The sequence below is a fragment of the Thalassophryne amazonica genome, chromosome 12, assembly GCF_902500255.1.
Source record: "Thalassophryne amazonica chromosome 12, fThaAma1.1, whole genome shotgun sequence".
NCBI lineage: Eukaryota > Metazoa > Chordata > Actinopteri > Batrachoidiformes > Batrachoididae > Thalassophryne > Thalassophryne amazonica.
The window spans coordinates 28663760-28677837 of record NC_047114.1 but is presented as its reverse complement, the minus strand read 5'-3'; the positions used below and the strand labels follow the sequence as shown (position 1 = coordinate 28677837).

Sequence of the window (14078 nt, the reverse complement as noted above, 5' to 3'; positions counted from 1 at the left end):
CTGGTCAGTCTTTGATTTTATTATATCATGTTTTTGACGGAATTCGTTGTCAGTTGACATTATTCAAGTTATTTCACAGAAATCAAACTCCTGTCTTTGGGATGAATTTACATCAAACGGTCTCCATGCAAACTTGTTATGTTAGCCTGCTAAATCTGCATTGTATGGTTTCTTCTGTTACACTGATGTGAAATATTCATGTGGAGGTAAAAATGGACTGCATTTATATTGCACTTTTCCATCTGCATCAGATGCTCAAAGTGCTTTAAAAATAATGCCTCACGTTCACCCCGATGTCAGGCTGTTGCCCTACAAGGTACTCACTACACACCAGGAGCAACTAGGGGATTAAGGACCTTGCCCAAGGGCCCTTAGTGATTTTCTGGTAAAGTAGGATTTCAACCGAGGATCTTCTGGTCTGAAGCCCAATGCTTAACCACTAGACCATCACCCAATATAATAAATATTTAACATCCTTGTAGAAGTCAGATATTGATGCGAAAAACACTTGTGCGTCTGAAGTTGTCAGTATCCCTAACATCGGCATTGGATGGAAAAATCTGTGTTATTGTGTTTACCATATATAGAAGTGAATAAGAATTGAATTTTTTGGTGGGATAAATAGACCGAGATTTCAAATTTTTCTGGGGGAGAACCGCTAGAAAGTATAAAAATATCTTTACTGATTGATTCTTAGGGAATTATGTGCTTAAAACTAAAAAAAATTAAATTTTATTATATGGATGCTTGATATATTTGTGGAAACCAGTGACTCAGGTGCCTTTGTTGGTGATTGCAGATTATGCTGTGATCTTTGTGGAATCAGTGGGTGTGATTGCAGCATTTGAGAAGCTGAGTAAGAAATCTGAGTGTGTGGGTTTATGATTGTCTGTCATCTGGGCTAAAATCCAGACTTTAAATAACCTCCTGTACTCAGCCACCAGAAATGTAACTGTATGATGCAGAAGTGTTGAACTTGCAGGGACATTTACTTACATTGACCGTGACATTCATGTCTCTGCGTCCTCTGCCTTTGAGATCGAGAGACGCCTTGGAAGAGCTTAAGGAGTCATGAGGTTGCTGAACAGAGGTGTTTGGCAATCCAGATGTTTTAGCAAGATATTGAAGGTCCAAGTCTCTAGGGTACTGCTGCATCCTGTCTTACTGGTTGTTGTTAGGTTACTGGTTAATGTCCAAGTCTAACTGATTGAATGTCTTTGGTACTAGGTCTCTTCGAAGGATCCTCGGCTACCACTGGATTGACTTTGTGTCCAACAAACAGTTAATTGAGAAGACAAAGATTGGGTGTGAGGAAACATTAGCTGTGACATTTTGGACATGTTGCTTTTTCTGGAAATGATCCAGCACACAGGTGCTTCAGCAACTGCAGAAGGCAAAGTGGACGCCCACGTTTCACCTGACCACAACAGAAAGATGGTTACTTTTGAGAGGTGGAGATGTTGTTTGCCTGGGTGGATGCCATCCAGGACCTAAGGTCGTTCTGTAGCATGGTGCATCCAGCTTGTGCTCCCAGACATGACCTTTATTTATATGACTAATTTTAAAAATAAAGTAAGCAATGGGATTCTACCAATATGGACTACCAGTAGAGTTGGTTTTGATTCTCAGTCGTGCCACCTGTCTGTGTCCTTGACAAAGACACATAATCTGCGTTGTCTCAGTTCACCCAGCTGTAAATGGGTTCTGGCTTTGGTTGGGGAAATAATCTGTGATGGATTGTTGTCCCATCCAGAGGCAGTCATCGACTCCCATCCACTTCATGCTGTGCAATTGAGGAATAGGCACCATCACCAATGGGCCTCGGGGCCTGTACTGCAGTGGTTCCCAAACCCAGTGTTCAGGGAACACTAAACTGGCTTTTTCACATCTCTCCCTGCTTTGTCAAAAGCTGATTAGCTCATTCAGGTATCTCTTGCCTCTTGATTGGAAAACCTTCTGCTTTATTTTTACATGTCAGATAAATGACCACTGTCATTATTTAGCAGATTGAAACTGGAATTTACACTCATGTAAACAAACTGTCGTATGAAATTACTGTGTAGATTTATTCCATATGGAAATTCCACGTTTTCTTGTGTTAACATGGTACTGAAAATGGTAACTAATATCCAGAACTATAAGGCACTCAGGAGTGCCTATGTTCGCCAAGGCCACATATTGTTTAAAACGTATTCAAAATGTGCTACGTTATCCATCTGCTCACCAAATTTCATCAACATCCTGACAACGTTTTGAGTCAAGTGATATGTTGCTATGTGCCAAACATTCTTCTGGATCTCAGTTCCAGAATATATTCCAGATCACCTCCACAATTGAATGACTTGTGTCCCTCAACATTATCTATGTGCTCACCAAATTTCATTGAAATCAGTTCATTACTTTTGAATTACCCTGTTAACAAATAGACAAACACGGGTGAAAACAATACCTCCTTGGCGGAGGTAATGATTATTAACTTAACTCTTCAGTGTTTCATGTCAAGTGTATTTGAAAGTCAGTAAATCCTTTTTTGTTCCTCCCTCACCTCCTCCTCTCCATTTCCGCCTTTTGCCTTTACTCCTTCCTCACTCTTTGTTCTTGAAAACAAATGAAGAGCCTCATGATCCAAATAGCGTGTCGGCATCTGTCTGGAGGACCGACATCCTGCTCCGGGGCCTGGCTGACTGTCATGAAGTCTAAGATTTGCTTAATTGTTCCAGTACTTCCTGTTGAAACTGCCAATGAAAACTCAATTGGAATCAAAGAGTTTTAATATTTAGCAATGATTAGATTAAATAAATAAAACTCCAGTGTCTGCAAAATATACCCCACCCCACGCCAATTTATAGAGAAGACACTTTCTTCCTCTTCTCTGCCAGGAAACGTTTTGTTCAATGAGAGCAGCCCGAAGAAGGTGTGTGTGTGCGTGTGCGTGTGAGAGAGAGAGAAAACACCAGGGAGTGACGTGCAGACTGCAGGATGTGTTCAGGCTTGTCCAGTCTGTAAATGATTAGCAGCCAGTGAACTAGAACGCCACTCCACTGCAACAAACAACACTTACACAGCCTCTTCAGTGCACACAGTACGTCGCTGACCCTCATTTCCATCATGCCTGTTTGTTTTGTGGTTCATACAGTTTATTTAGAATTTCTGCGATTTGCCAGGATGCTCTTTGTAACCCAGGGTGACAGGATAAAATCCCTACGGACATAATCCCAGTGGACAGAATCCCAACTCCTTATTACACAAGTGGACAAAATCCCAGTCTCCTGAATAAATATAAAATATAATAGGGTTAGGGTTGGTGTACTACATTAATGTAGTTGACACCTCTAAACAACTATGGTGTCATCTCAACACAGTGCTCAGGTTTTGGCACCTGATAATCTGATCACTACTTTGAAAAAGCTGTAACCTCTTAACAAGTGAGATGGGACTTTGGAATGAGACTGGGATTTTGTTCATTTTTGTAATAAGGGGTTGGGATTCTATCCACTGGAATATTGTCCGTTGGGATTTTGTCATGGATAGGGATGGGTATTGATAAGATTTTATCTATCGATGCCATTATTGATTTGATTCCTATTCAGTTCCCTTATTGATACCTCTTGTGAATTTTCTGTGTACTAAACGTAGGCTTTACAGGTTTTTCTATGTCAACAACATTTTAGATTGGTGACTGGATCCTTGATCTCTGAACATAAATAAAAATAAAATCTGTAGTTTTTGTCAAAAGCATTTCCTTTCAGACATTTTGGCACGAATGTCTCTCCATACATCTGAGCTGAGCTCAGCCGGCTGCTGCACATCAGCGCAGGGCGTCTCATTTTGGGAGGAAAAAACATTTTGATCGATTTCAGTTTGTTTGCATTACAACATTTGGAAAGAGGTGTCAATTGATTTAAACGGCGTTTCGCTTTGAATTTATTAATTCCGACTGGACTCCATCATTCTAAGTTGACTTGGCAGAGAGCGTTTGGAGCTGTGTGAACAGAACGGAGGATGATTCTCATTTCTTTTTCACAACAAGACAGGAGTCCTAGTTAGTGACTTTAATCTGCACTAAAGTGACTCACGATTGACATATTCAGGGATGAAAGTAGTGGAAAAACAAAAAAAGCTGTAACCCAAAATTACCCCCCAACACCACCCACACAAAAATGTTTGAATTCTAGAAGCTCTGAAATGCAATCTGAGACTATTCCAGACAATAAACTGCAGTGAGTGCAGCATCCATTTAGGTGAGAAAAAAAAACAACTTTCCATATTCCGATTCATTCCAGTAGTATTCTGCTCTTACTAGGATGCAGCAGTTTTCTAGTTTGGCAGATAGTTCTGGAGGAAATCACTGAAGAAATGAACAAATTCAAAATAAGGTTTGACAGAAACAAATTGTCATTAAATAAAACAGTGATGAAGTGGAGGTGTTTCTATATGTTCATTGTTATTTGGTTGTATCTTTTCTGTTGTTTTGTTTTATCAGGTTCTTTTTGTCTCTTTGTCTAAAATTTTATTGTAGCATTATTAGTTATTATTACTGTTATTGTTGCTGCTATTATATAAATAAAAATAAATTAATAAAAAATTAAGATAAAATTAAATAAAACAATGAATCAACGAAGCAGCAGATCGAAGCACTGCTTCATTGATTCAAGGTTCAAAGCAAAGCCACACTGCAGAAACGATTGATTACAGCCCCACTGCAGGGTCTGTAATCAATGTAGAGAAATCGTCATTTTCCTGACAAACACCCTCAAAAACAACGGCCGCTCTGAAGGACCGATAAGGGAATCGTTAAGCAAAAAGGCTATTGATGTCGATGGATCGAATCATTTCTTAACGATACCGAAAAGAACCGGTTCCCGATACCTATCCCTAGGCATGGATTTGTAACCCAGTTAGCTGGAACAAGTGTAGCTGGAACAGTTTGAAGTACACGAAAATGTTCAACTGCTTTCACGGTTGCAGCCTAACAAATGTAGTGCACGCAGTGTTGTAGCTGAAATGAATGAACATTTTTTGTAGTTATGAAACTTCATGTACAGTTATGCAGAATTAAACTGTACCTGCCCAATTCAGATATGGGAATATGCCTTGGTGCAACCCTTGACAGCATCCACCAGAGTATGGAACTAACTTGCATCCTGAAAGGCAACCACCCAGGCAGACAGCTGATAATTCCTCGCCTCTCAAAAGTTACCATCAATCTGCAGCACCTTGGTGAAACATAGGCATTTTCTTGGCCTTTTACAATTGTTGGCGTCCTCAACTCTTTGGCAGCTGCATGCCCAGAGAAGAGTGTAATATGACAAAAATGTCATGGCTGGCGTTCCCTCACAGTGTCAGTGGTGCGCCTCAGCTGAGTCAGTTGTCATTCATTTGGCTCCATGTAATTCTAATAGTATCCAAGCATCCTTAGAAGGGGCAGAGTACCAAAGACACCCAAGTTGACAGCTTAGGTGTCAAAGTCTCACAACAAGAAGCATCAGAACCCTAAAGACTTGCACCTTCATTCTCCTGCAAAGATACGAGCATCACCAAACACCTCTGTCTGCGGCCCTCATAATTCCTTAAACTCGTCCCAGGCGTTTCTCTACCTCAGAGGCAGAAGACCCATCCACATGAATGTCACTGCAGACATAATTGAACCTATAAAATTTTGACAGTTTTACCACATACATACAGTATACACGTCTAATGACAGAGTCCAGGAAGTCATTGAAATCTTAGATCTTAGCGTTGATCAAGGAAAATTACAAATCAAGACATTCCAACTTGTCACTCAGCTGCTCAAGTGCCACAGTCAGGGAATCCTTTGATGCTGCAAAGATCACAGCATCTTCCCTAAAGTTGAGATCCATAAGATGACCCTACCCAACACCCAGTCCATGCAAGTATTTCATAGTATAAGAGCTATAACATATCCCCGGCAAATGTCAGAATTACCTGAGATGTCTGAAGCTCGGCCCCCACTCCATACAGAGCAGCCTAGTCAACAGAATCAAACACATTGTGAAAATGAACCTCAAGGAAGCCATGCTGATGTTCATGCTGGTATTGAATGAGTACTCACAGAGCTCAGATGTGGCTGATGGCTGAATTTTTGGATGTGAATCCAGGCTGTTTTGGTCACTGAGCTGCAAGCAACTGGTACTGAATTCTGTAAAGTACTGCAAATGCAACAACTAAAGCCCCTTTCACATTGGCGTATTCGTAGAGCTGCTTATTGTGGCGTATCGTCTACGCCAAGTTGAGCAGCTCTCCGCCCACTTTTAGAAGCTCTATGTCAAGTTTTTGCTCCCTACGCAGCAGTATGTTGAGGGCTACATGCGCAGGACGGAAGAAATTAAACATGTTTAATTTTCTTCGGTGTAGAGCGCTGGACACGGTTTTAAGCAGGTCTGCACAGTACAGCTTTACTGCATGCAAGTCTGTGCAACACGGCGCTCCTATACACAACCAAAAACTGAGTGCGTGAAAGCAGAGGAATCAGCTGGAGAACATGAGAACATGATCCCACAGTGCCTGTGTGTGCTCAGAACAGGGAATCGAACCTCAAATCAGAAATCCAGAAATAGCAGGTCGCTCGCTTGCTCGCTCTCTCTGTCTCTCTCTTGCTCTTCTCTCTCTCTCTTTCGCTGATCAAACCTGAATAAGTGCTGTGACTCTTTAAAATAAAAGCCTCGTCGCTGCATGTCGGTGCACTCATCAGATGTCCTGATCCATCAGGTCTGATCAAATCAGCAGACCTGATTGGAGCAACTGGAGCTTTAAAAGTTTAGAGTCACAGCGCTTCATTCACAGCAGCCTTTACCACAGCCAGACTCAGCAGCATCTGGACACAATGAAAATGATCCACCAAGACAAAAAAATAATAAATAATAAAAATAATAATGTTAAATGACTCTGTTTCTGACGTGCACCAGTGCACCACACAGTGCAGTAGAGAACAGAGCGCACTTCCACAGAGGCAGAAAATAGCAGCTTTGGCTACATACGTGGCAGTAACGAAACTGTACAACCCTCATGATACAGTCCACTGTTTTCCAAGTGCAGTGATGTGTTCTGCACAGCCGGCAGGAGTGAACTGGTTTTAAATAGCGGCAAGGGCTACACGCGACTGTGTGCACACATTAAAAAGCAAAGACACGCAGCTGCAAGCAGATCTATGAACACGGAAAAAGGCTGAGTACGCGCACATTTTGGGCATATTTAAATGAAACACAACGCCGCAATACGCAGCTCTACGAATACGCCAGTGTGAAAGGGGCTTAACTCTAATGAACACCAAAAGACCTTTTTCAACTTCACGGTTTGATTTTGGTTTGGAAAGTTAGAGTCACAGGGACTCTATGGGGTAAAAGAATTAGGTGTCCCCTTGTCATTTGATCGAGTCCCCATTCAATCAGTGAATTTTGATGTTTAAATGTGACATACAATAGAATACAACTCAATCAGACTTTCTGCATACACGAGCCTGTGGCAGTCGCATGTATAAATTCCGGCCCAATCTGAACCAGCAGTAGGGATCTAAAGAGTCGCATCCAAAAACTTGAATCAAAACAAGAATCGTCCGTCCTCATCGCTGACCTGCAGCAGCCGGAGAAGGAAGAAGAGAATTCATCATCCAGAATCATCTGCACTGACGATCCCTCCCAAAAACAGTCAAATCAAAATAGACTTTTATAGGTAGTCTAAATTTTCGGGGTCCACAACTTGACCATAAGTTAAGTACGTGTGTGCGAGTTAACTGAGCTCACCTGTATCATGTGCACACAGCTGAGCCTGTTTGTGTACAGGCACAATTGTGAAGACTGTCCCACTTTAAAAGCAGTCAACCTGGACATTGAGTGGATTTTATAGTCTTCCAGTGTGCAGTCTGCAGTCTTCATTTCACTTGCTGCTCATTCGCTGTTCCCCTCTCAAGCTAGCATAGCAGCAAACGGGACAGAAGCAGGCCATTCATATTGCACACCTATTATGCAATACTTTGATAATCTGCACATATGTAGGGAGAAATTCTGATTCCCAGGACACTACATGCATGTAAAATCTGCATTTTTTTTTAAAAGAGGGACAGTTAAATTGAACTCTGAAACTTGGGAAATTATATACAGTATATTTAAATTTAACTGAAACACAACTCTTACATATATTATTATTATTATTAATAATAATAATAATAAAGCAGGTAAATATCTAGTCAATTTAAAACAAAGAAACAAAAATATATATGTATATCCCTGTTTTAGAAACTAGGCACTGAAAGCTCTACAAACAAAACATACATTTTACTGCAGGTGATGTACATCAAATTATGAATCTGTGCTTAAAAATATGAAACATTTTTCCTTCTCCTGCACTTACCTATTCACACTATAAGAAATAAAGCACTTTGAGAGCTAACTAACAATAAAGTCATGCATAGTGTGTCTATTTTTATAAAACCCACTTATTCTACTTAAGGGTTGCAGGGGTCTGGAGCCTATCCAGTCATCATTGGGAAAGAGACGGGGTACACCCTGTACAAGCCAACACGTGTAAACAGACGCTCTCACACACACCCACTGTCAGTTTAAAGTCACCAAGTCACTGAACTGGCACGTCTTTGGAAGTAGGAGGAAGCCGGAGCACCCGGAGGGAACCTACACTAACACGGGGAGAACAAGCAAACTCCACACAGAAAGGAACAGGTCAGAGGCAAACTTGGGACCTTGGGTATAATAAATGATTAAATTGCTGCTTTAGAAAAAAATAACTCTGTGTTCACTATGATAGATTAAGGCTTCTTAAAATATCAGTAATTTCAACTTTCAGTGCAAGTGAATAATCTACAGCCAGTGGCACACAAGAAAGGTGAAAATGCTTTAAGCTCTCCTTTTCACTGTAATCACTTAAAACTTTGAATCGAAACATCAAAGTGACAGATTGGAATGTTTAAGAGACTGAGAATTGTTGAGGAAGCAAAGCATGTCAGAGGTCAATAAGAACAACACGTGACCTGTGCAGACGGAGCTCAGCTGTGCATTGCCTTCCATCCATATATATATATATATATATATATATATATAATATGCTTGATGCTCAGTGTTCCTGCGTCTCTCTGACAGCTGTATTCAAATCCCCTCTCAGAAACATGACCTTTGTGACTTATCCCTGTGTTTGAATCTCTTAAATACTTCTGTGGTGTTTACTGTGTAAATTTTTGGGGAAGAATTTCAAGCTAATCCTAATAAAATTTGTTTACTTAGTATTCCTTAGGCCAGTGATTTTCAACCTTTTTTGAGCCGCGGCACCCTTTTTATATTTACAAAATCTTGCGGCACACCACCAACCAAAATAATATTATAATTCTATTACCTCTGGTTTTGCGCAAAACGCAATTATCGCAATAGAAAATCTATACAGAAAACACCGCATTTCGAAAATCCTCAAGCATTTTGCGCTCTGATCTCAAGTAGGGCTGTCACGATTAGGAATTTCTGGAGACGATTAATTGTCAGACAAATAATTGCGATTGATGAATATATTGTCTATTTTTTTTCTTTTTTTTCCCCCTTCTTTATATTCTACTATTGTAGTATAATTACACAACTCTGGAAGAACGTTTGGCTTCTGTGAGTGGAGAAACCTGGAATGGTGCAACATTTTTATTTTTATCTTCATTTTACATACAGTCCCAACTTTTTCTGAATTGTGGTTGTTTCTGTTGCATTTCTGAAATTGTTTCTCCTCATCAGTCACGTTTTGTGCTTAAACACTGCATTAAGCCCATATTGAACAAATAAATACCTTTAGAAAGCAACAGCTGTGAAAGTTCAGAGTTCTCACCTGCTTTTTGTGATCTGTGCATCTGAACATCACCACAGCTTCTCCATGTCAGGGTTTTTTTTGTTTGTTGTTGTTTTGTTTTCTCTTTTTTTTTTGTGGCTCAGTTCATTCATATATTCTCATTTTTAAAATATGTTTTTAAAGCTATTTGACCGTTTATTTCATCTCATGATCTCATAAATTCAGCATACGACGCGCACATGGTGTGAACAGGACGGTAACGGCAGAATCACACCTTTAGAGAAAGTTCAGAGAGAAGTAAAAGCAGCTTCACGTTTTTTTTTTTTAACTTGTTCACTCGGGTTAAATCCTCTCTCTGCTCCGCGCTCGCTGCGCACTGATGGTTCTCAGACTGTAACGTGTCAGCTGAGTGAAGCTGACACCCAACACACACCCTCCCTCGCAGTCTGCAGCCTGTTAACTCCGCCCGCGCGCGCGCACACACACACACACCGACAGCTCCGCATTTTAGACGGCTTTTGAAGAAGACGGCAGTTTTAATCGGCCGTCAGCCTCCATGTTATTGTCCCGCCTTAAGACGAGAGCGAGGCTGCAGCACAATGACGTCAGATTCTGAGTCGTTTTATGCTTTGTGGATAAAATAAATAATTCACGGTAATCGCGATTGACGAATATTGTAATAATTGTGACAGCCCTACCCACGGCACCCCTGACGATCGATCACGGCACCCTAGGGTGCCGCGGCACCCCGGTTGAGAATCACTGCCTTAGGCAATACAAAGTCACTTTCAAACCTTTTTTCGCTGTGAAAGTTTAACAGTACCAGGAGTTCAATGGCTGCAGGTAGAGCAGGAATGGATGACGATAGCCAGGATTAGTGGCCACTCCTACACAACCTTTTTGTGAAGTCAGTTCTCTGGAATTGGGTTTAGAGTTGGAGATGCCAAGTCTCACGTGGTCATCAAGGTGTCTGTCAGTCAGGCAGGAGCTACTGTGTCCTGTGAATTAACTAATTCCCAAAAGAAGTTACATGATCACTGGCCTTTCTTTGACTTTAAAGGATTTCAATGAAATTTAGTGATGTAAAGATGCTAGAAGTGGATTCTGTCTGTGATGGTCTAGTGGTTAAGAGTTGGTCTTGAGACCAGAGGGTCTTCTGTTCAAACCCCTGTCTGACCAGAAGGTCAGTGATGTAAAGATGCTAGAAGTGTTCAGGCTTTGCCCAAGGTCCTTAATCCCCAAGTTGCTCCCAGTGTGTAGTGAGCATCTTTCATGGCACCATCCTGACACTGGTGTGAGTGTGTCTGTGTGAATGTGAGCCATCATTGTAAAGCGCTTTGAGCTTCTGATTCAGATGGAAAAGTGTTATATAAATGCATTCAGTTGTCAGATACATATACAGGGGTGCGCATGACTGGTACTCATGGTGCTCGTGTGTGCTAAACATCATTGATGCACAGGAGGGAAACACTTTTCCAACAATCTGTCATTGCTTTCCTCATATGAAGCACTTTCCTTGTGTTTTCTGCTGCACACCATTTATTTATAGCATGCACAAGCACCGTGAGTGCCAGTTTTGTGTGTGTGTGATACAAATTCTCATTCTAGCATTGCAGAGTGCATGATGTATTTTGAGTTTATTTTTGTGGTTGTTCTTCACTGCAGTTTGGTGTTGCCAAGGATGTCGTCAAAGAATCATAGTTCCAACAACATCGCCCACACCCGACGGATGGTGCAGCAGCTGAAGATAGAGGCGAGCATCGAGAGGATAAAGGTAACCTACAACTAAGGATTTAACAGTGTAGTGGTGGGAGTTAGTGTATTTCTATGTGGTTTGTGGAGAAACTCTTGAAGGTAAATTCTACTAGGGCTGCACAATACTTTCTACCTCTGACATGAAACATACCGGAATTTTACAAGAACACAAGAATTTTCCGCAGATAACTTGAGTAGCTCTATTTGGAAAGGATGACTCATTTCAAAATGATTAGGGTGATTTTATTCATTTGAGGGAAATGCCTCACCATAGAATATAAAAACAATAATTTTAAAAAGCTGAAAATGTTCTTTTTACTCTGCAGGGCACAGGCTTGACAATATGTCTGCTTTTAGACAACATCATGCTTTCTTTTCCCCCAAATAATTGCATGCAACTGACGTTAATGTTGTTTTTGCAACCATATATTCCGTTTTCTTTTTTAAATTTCTCTCATATTTTCCTGAACGTTCTACTCTATAATATAGTAGTTTCTTTCATCGTCATATGAATATACAGTATATATACAGTACTTCTATTCTGACATTTAACAATAAAGGTTGCAGAACTCAGAACATTTTGCTAATGCCCCTGTTCCACAGAGCGCATTTCCTTCCCATTTCATCATGATTAGCAAATCAAGGCATTTTTTTGAAGCATCACAGTAACGCCTTGATCCTTCTTTTGTCAGTCTTGAACAAACTTGCTGTACACAGTAGTTAGGGCCATCATCGGCACCAGTTTTGAAATCGGGGTGAAATTTTTGAGTTGTTCAAAAATGTCATTTTGATTCACCAAATTGGCGTCATTACGCGGTCACTTCTGGGTGTTTTTAATTTTAACAGCTTCAGTCGTGTTCAAACAGCTTTAAACGGGGTAGTTCTAGTGAGTACAACTTGAAACTTGTTTGATTGTTTTTGGGGTAAGAATTTGAAGCAAAAGCAGCATTTCAGTTCTGGCTCAGAACACAGCTGGACATGGCTTTATTTTGGTTTTGAGCGTTTTGTGCTTTATAAGTCAGCCAATTTTCAGTTCTGCATTTTATAAGACGACCTGATAGGATGCATGTCGGAGTAAGCCATTTCATCCCATTTTTGCACTTTTTTCTGGATTGTGGGGGATCGTAATAGAATGGTGCCCTGTGGAATAAGGTTGTATGAGATGGGTCAATAAAACTGAGCTCTATTATACTTTTGATGTTGGTTTTGTGGGCGGGTGGCAAAAAGTTCACATTGCCCGGAACCACCTCCTCTAGAATTTATTCCTGATGGACACAGAGAGGCACAGGACGATTGAGACAGCCACAACCTGCATGTCACTCACTAGCAACAAATTCTGTGTCTCCAAGAACCCATAAATTGGAGTACAGTAGTCATGCGTTGGAATGACATGGGCATTCTGAGAGAAATTCTGCCTGAAGAGGGGATGAGCCAGTGCATGAGCACCGCCAGTATTCCATTCATCGTAACACCCATTTCAATAAAATGTGATTTTATTACAAATAAAAATTAAATCACAAATAACCGTTTGTGTCCCTTTTTGTCCTGTGCAAATTCTCTTCTCATTCATTAAATGTGTTTTTTCAGCAGATGTCTGGTGAATCCATCAGAAAGTTGTGTACATTCTCAAAACTTTGAGCGAGTATCAGACAGAGGACTTTCCCAGTGGTTCCATGTTTTGTCCTGTACTTGTTCGTAACTTGCCAGTGGACATCCAGTCGAAGTTAAGCTGCTTTCTCATGTCAGCAACAGAAAAACTGTATAGCAGAATTCCGTTTGCAGCAACAGACTGCAGGAGACTATGTGAGGCGCAGTCATTTTTCAGTAATAACACAGACAATAGTTTACTTAATTTAAAGAAATACGAGTTTGTGTTTCACATAGTTATACTATATTAAAACAGGAAACTTAAAAAGCAGCAGTGAGTTAACTTTTTGTGAGGTTATAAAGTAATTCCTTTCTGTAAATCACAAGTTATTCATGTGTACCTGTTTAAAACCAGGTGACTCTCTGCATTTAAATAATCCATCTCATGCTGTCCATTATTCCTTCTCATTAAAGATGAAACAACATCCCGTTTTTCTTGCCGCTGACTCCCGACCATAGCTGTTGACATTGGATGGTAGTCTTATCCATACATTATTTGTCTTTTGTTCACATCCAGATGTGTTGCACACCCTCATTTGAGGGCCCCTTCACACACAGTGCAAAGTTTGGACACCGTTTGGGCGAAAATGACGAAACAGTTCAAAATTAGCACACGAAACATCGTTCCGACGGGCAGGTGTGCACAAACCTGGTGCGAGAGTTTGTACACGCTCCGGTGTCCGTCGAGCAGGAACAGTGCCAGGTGCAGCACATGGCGCCGCTTATGTGGAAGAAATAAAACCGCCTAGTATGTGTGGAACCAAATTGCGCCGCTTACGTGGAATAATTAATAAAATAAATACCAGCTGTTACCTCTGGGACCACATCACTCTGCTTATTGGAATAATTAAAAAAAAAAAAAAAAAAAGAAAACACACCACCCG

General features: G+C 40.7%; 1 protein-coding gene and 1 long non-coding RNA gene across 2 annotated transcripts in view; one reads left to right on the top strand and one right to left on the bottom strand.

Annotated features, from left to right (window-relative positions):
* The window catches only part of gng12a (guanine nucleotide binding protein (G protein), gamma 12a), a 110121-nt gene that overhangs the window by 92150 nt on the left and 3893 nt on the right, over nt 1-14078 (top strand). Inside the window, exon 2 of the mRNA XM_034182755.1 lies at nt 11458-11566. Coding sequence (XP_034038646.1) covers nt 11474-11566 — 93 coding nt within the window. The 5' untranslated portion in view covers nt 11458-11473. The remainder of the gene's footprint in view (nt 1-11457; nt 11567-14078) is intronic.
* LOC117521457 lies at nt 921-11533 on the bottom strand. Its single transcript, XR_004563945.1, has 3 exons — nt 11453-11533; nt 1411-1417; nt 921-932 (listed from the first exon to the last, which is right to left on the bottom strand). It is a non-coding gene; the product is annotated as an uncharacterized LOC117521457 (long non-coding RNA).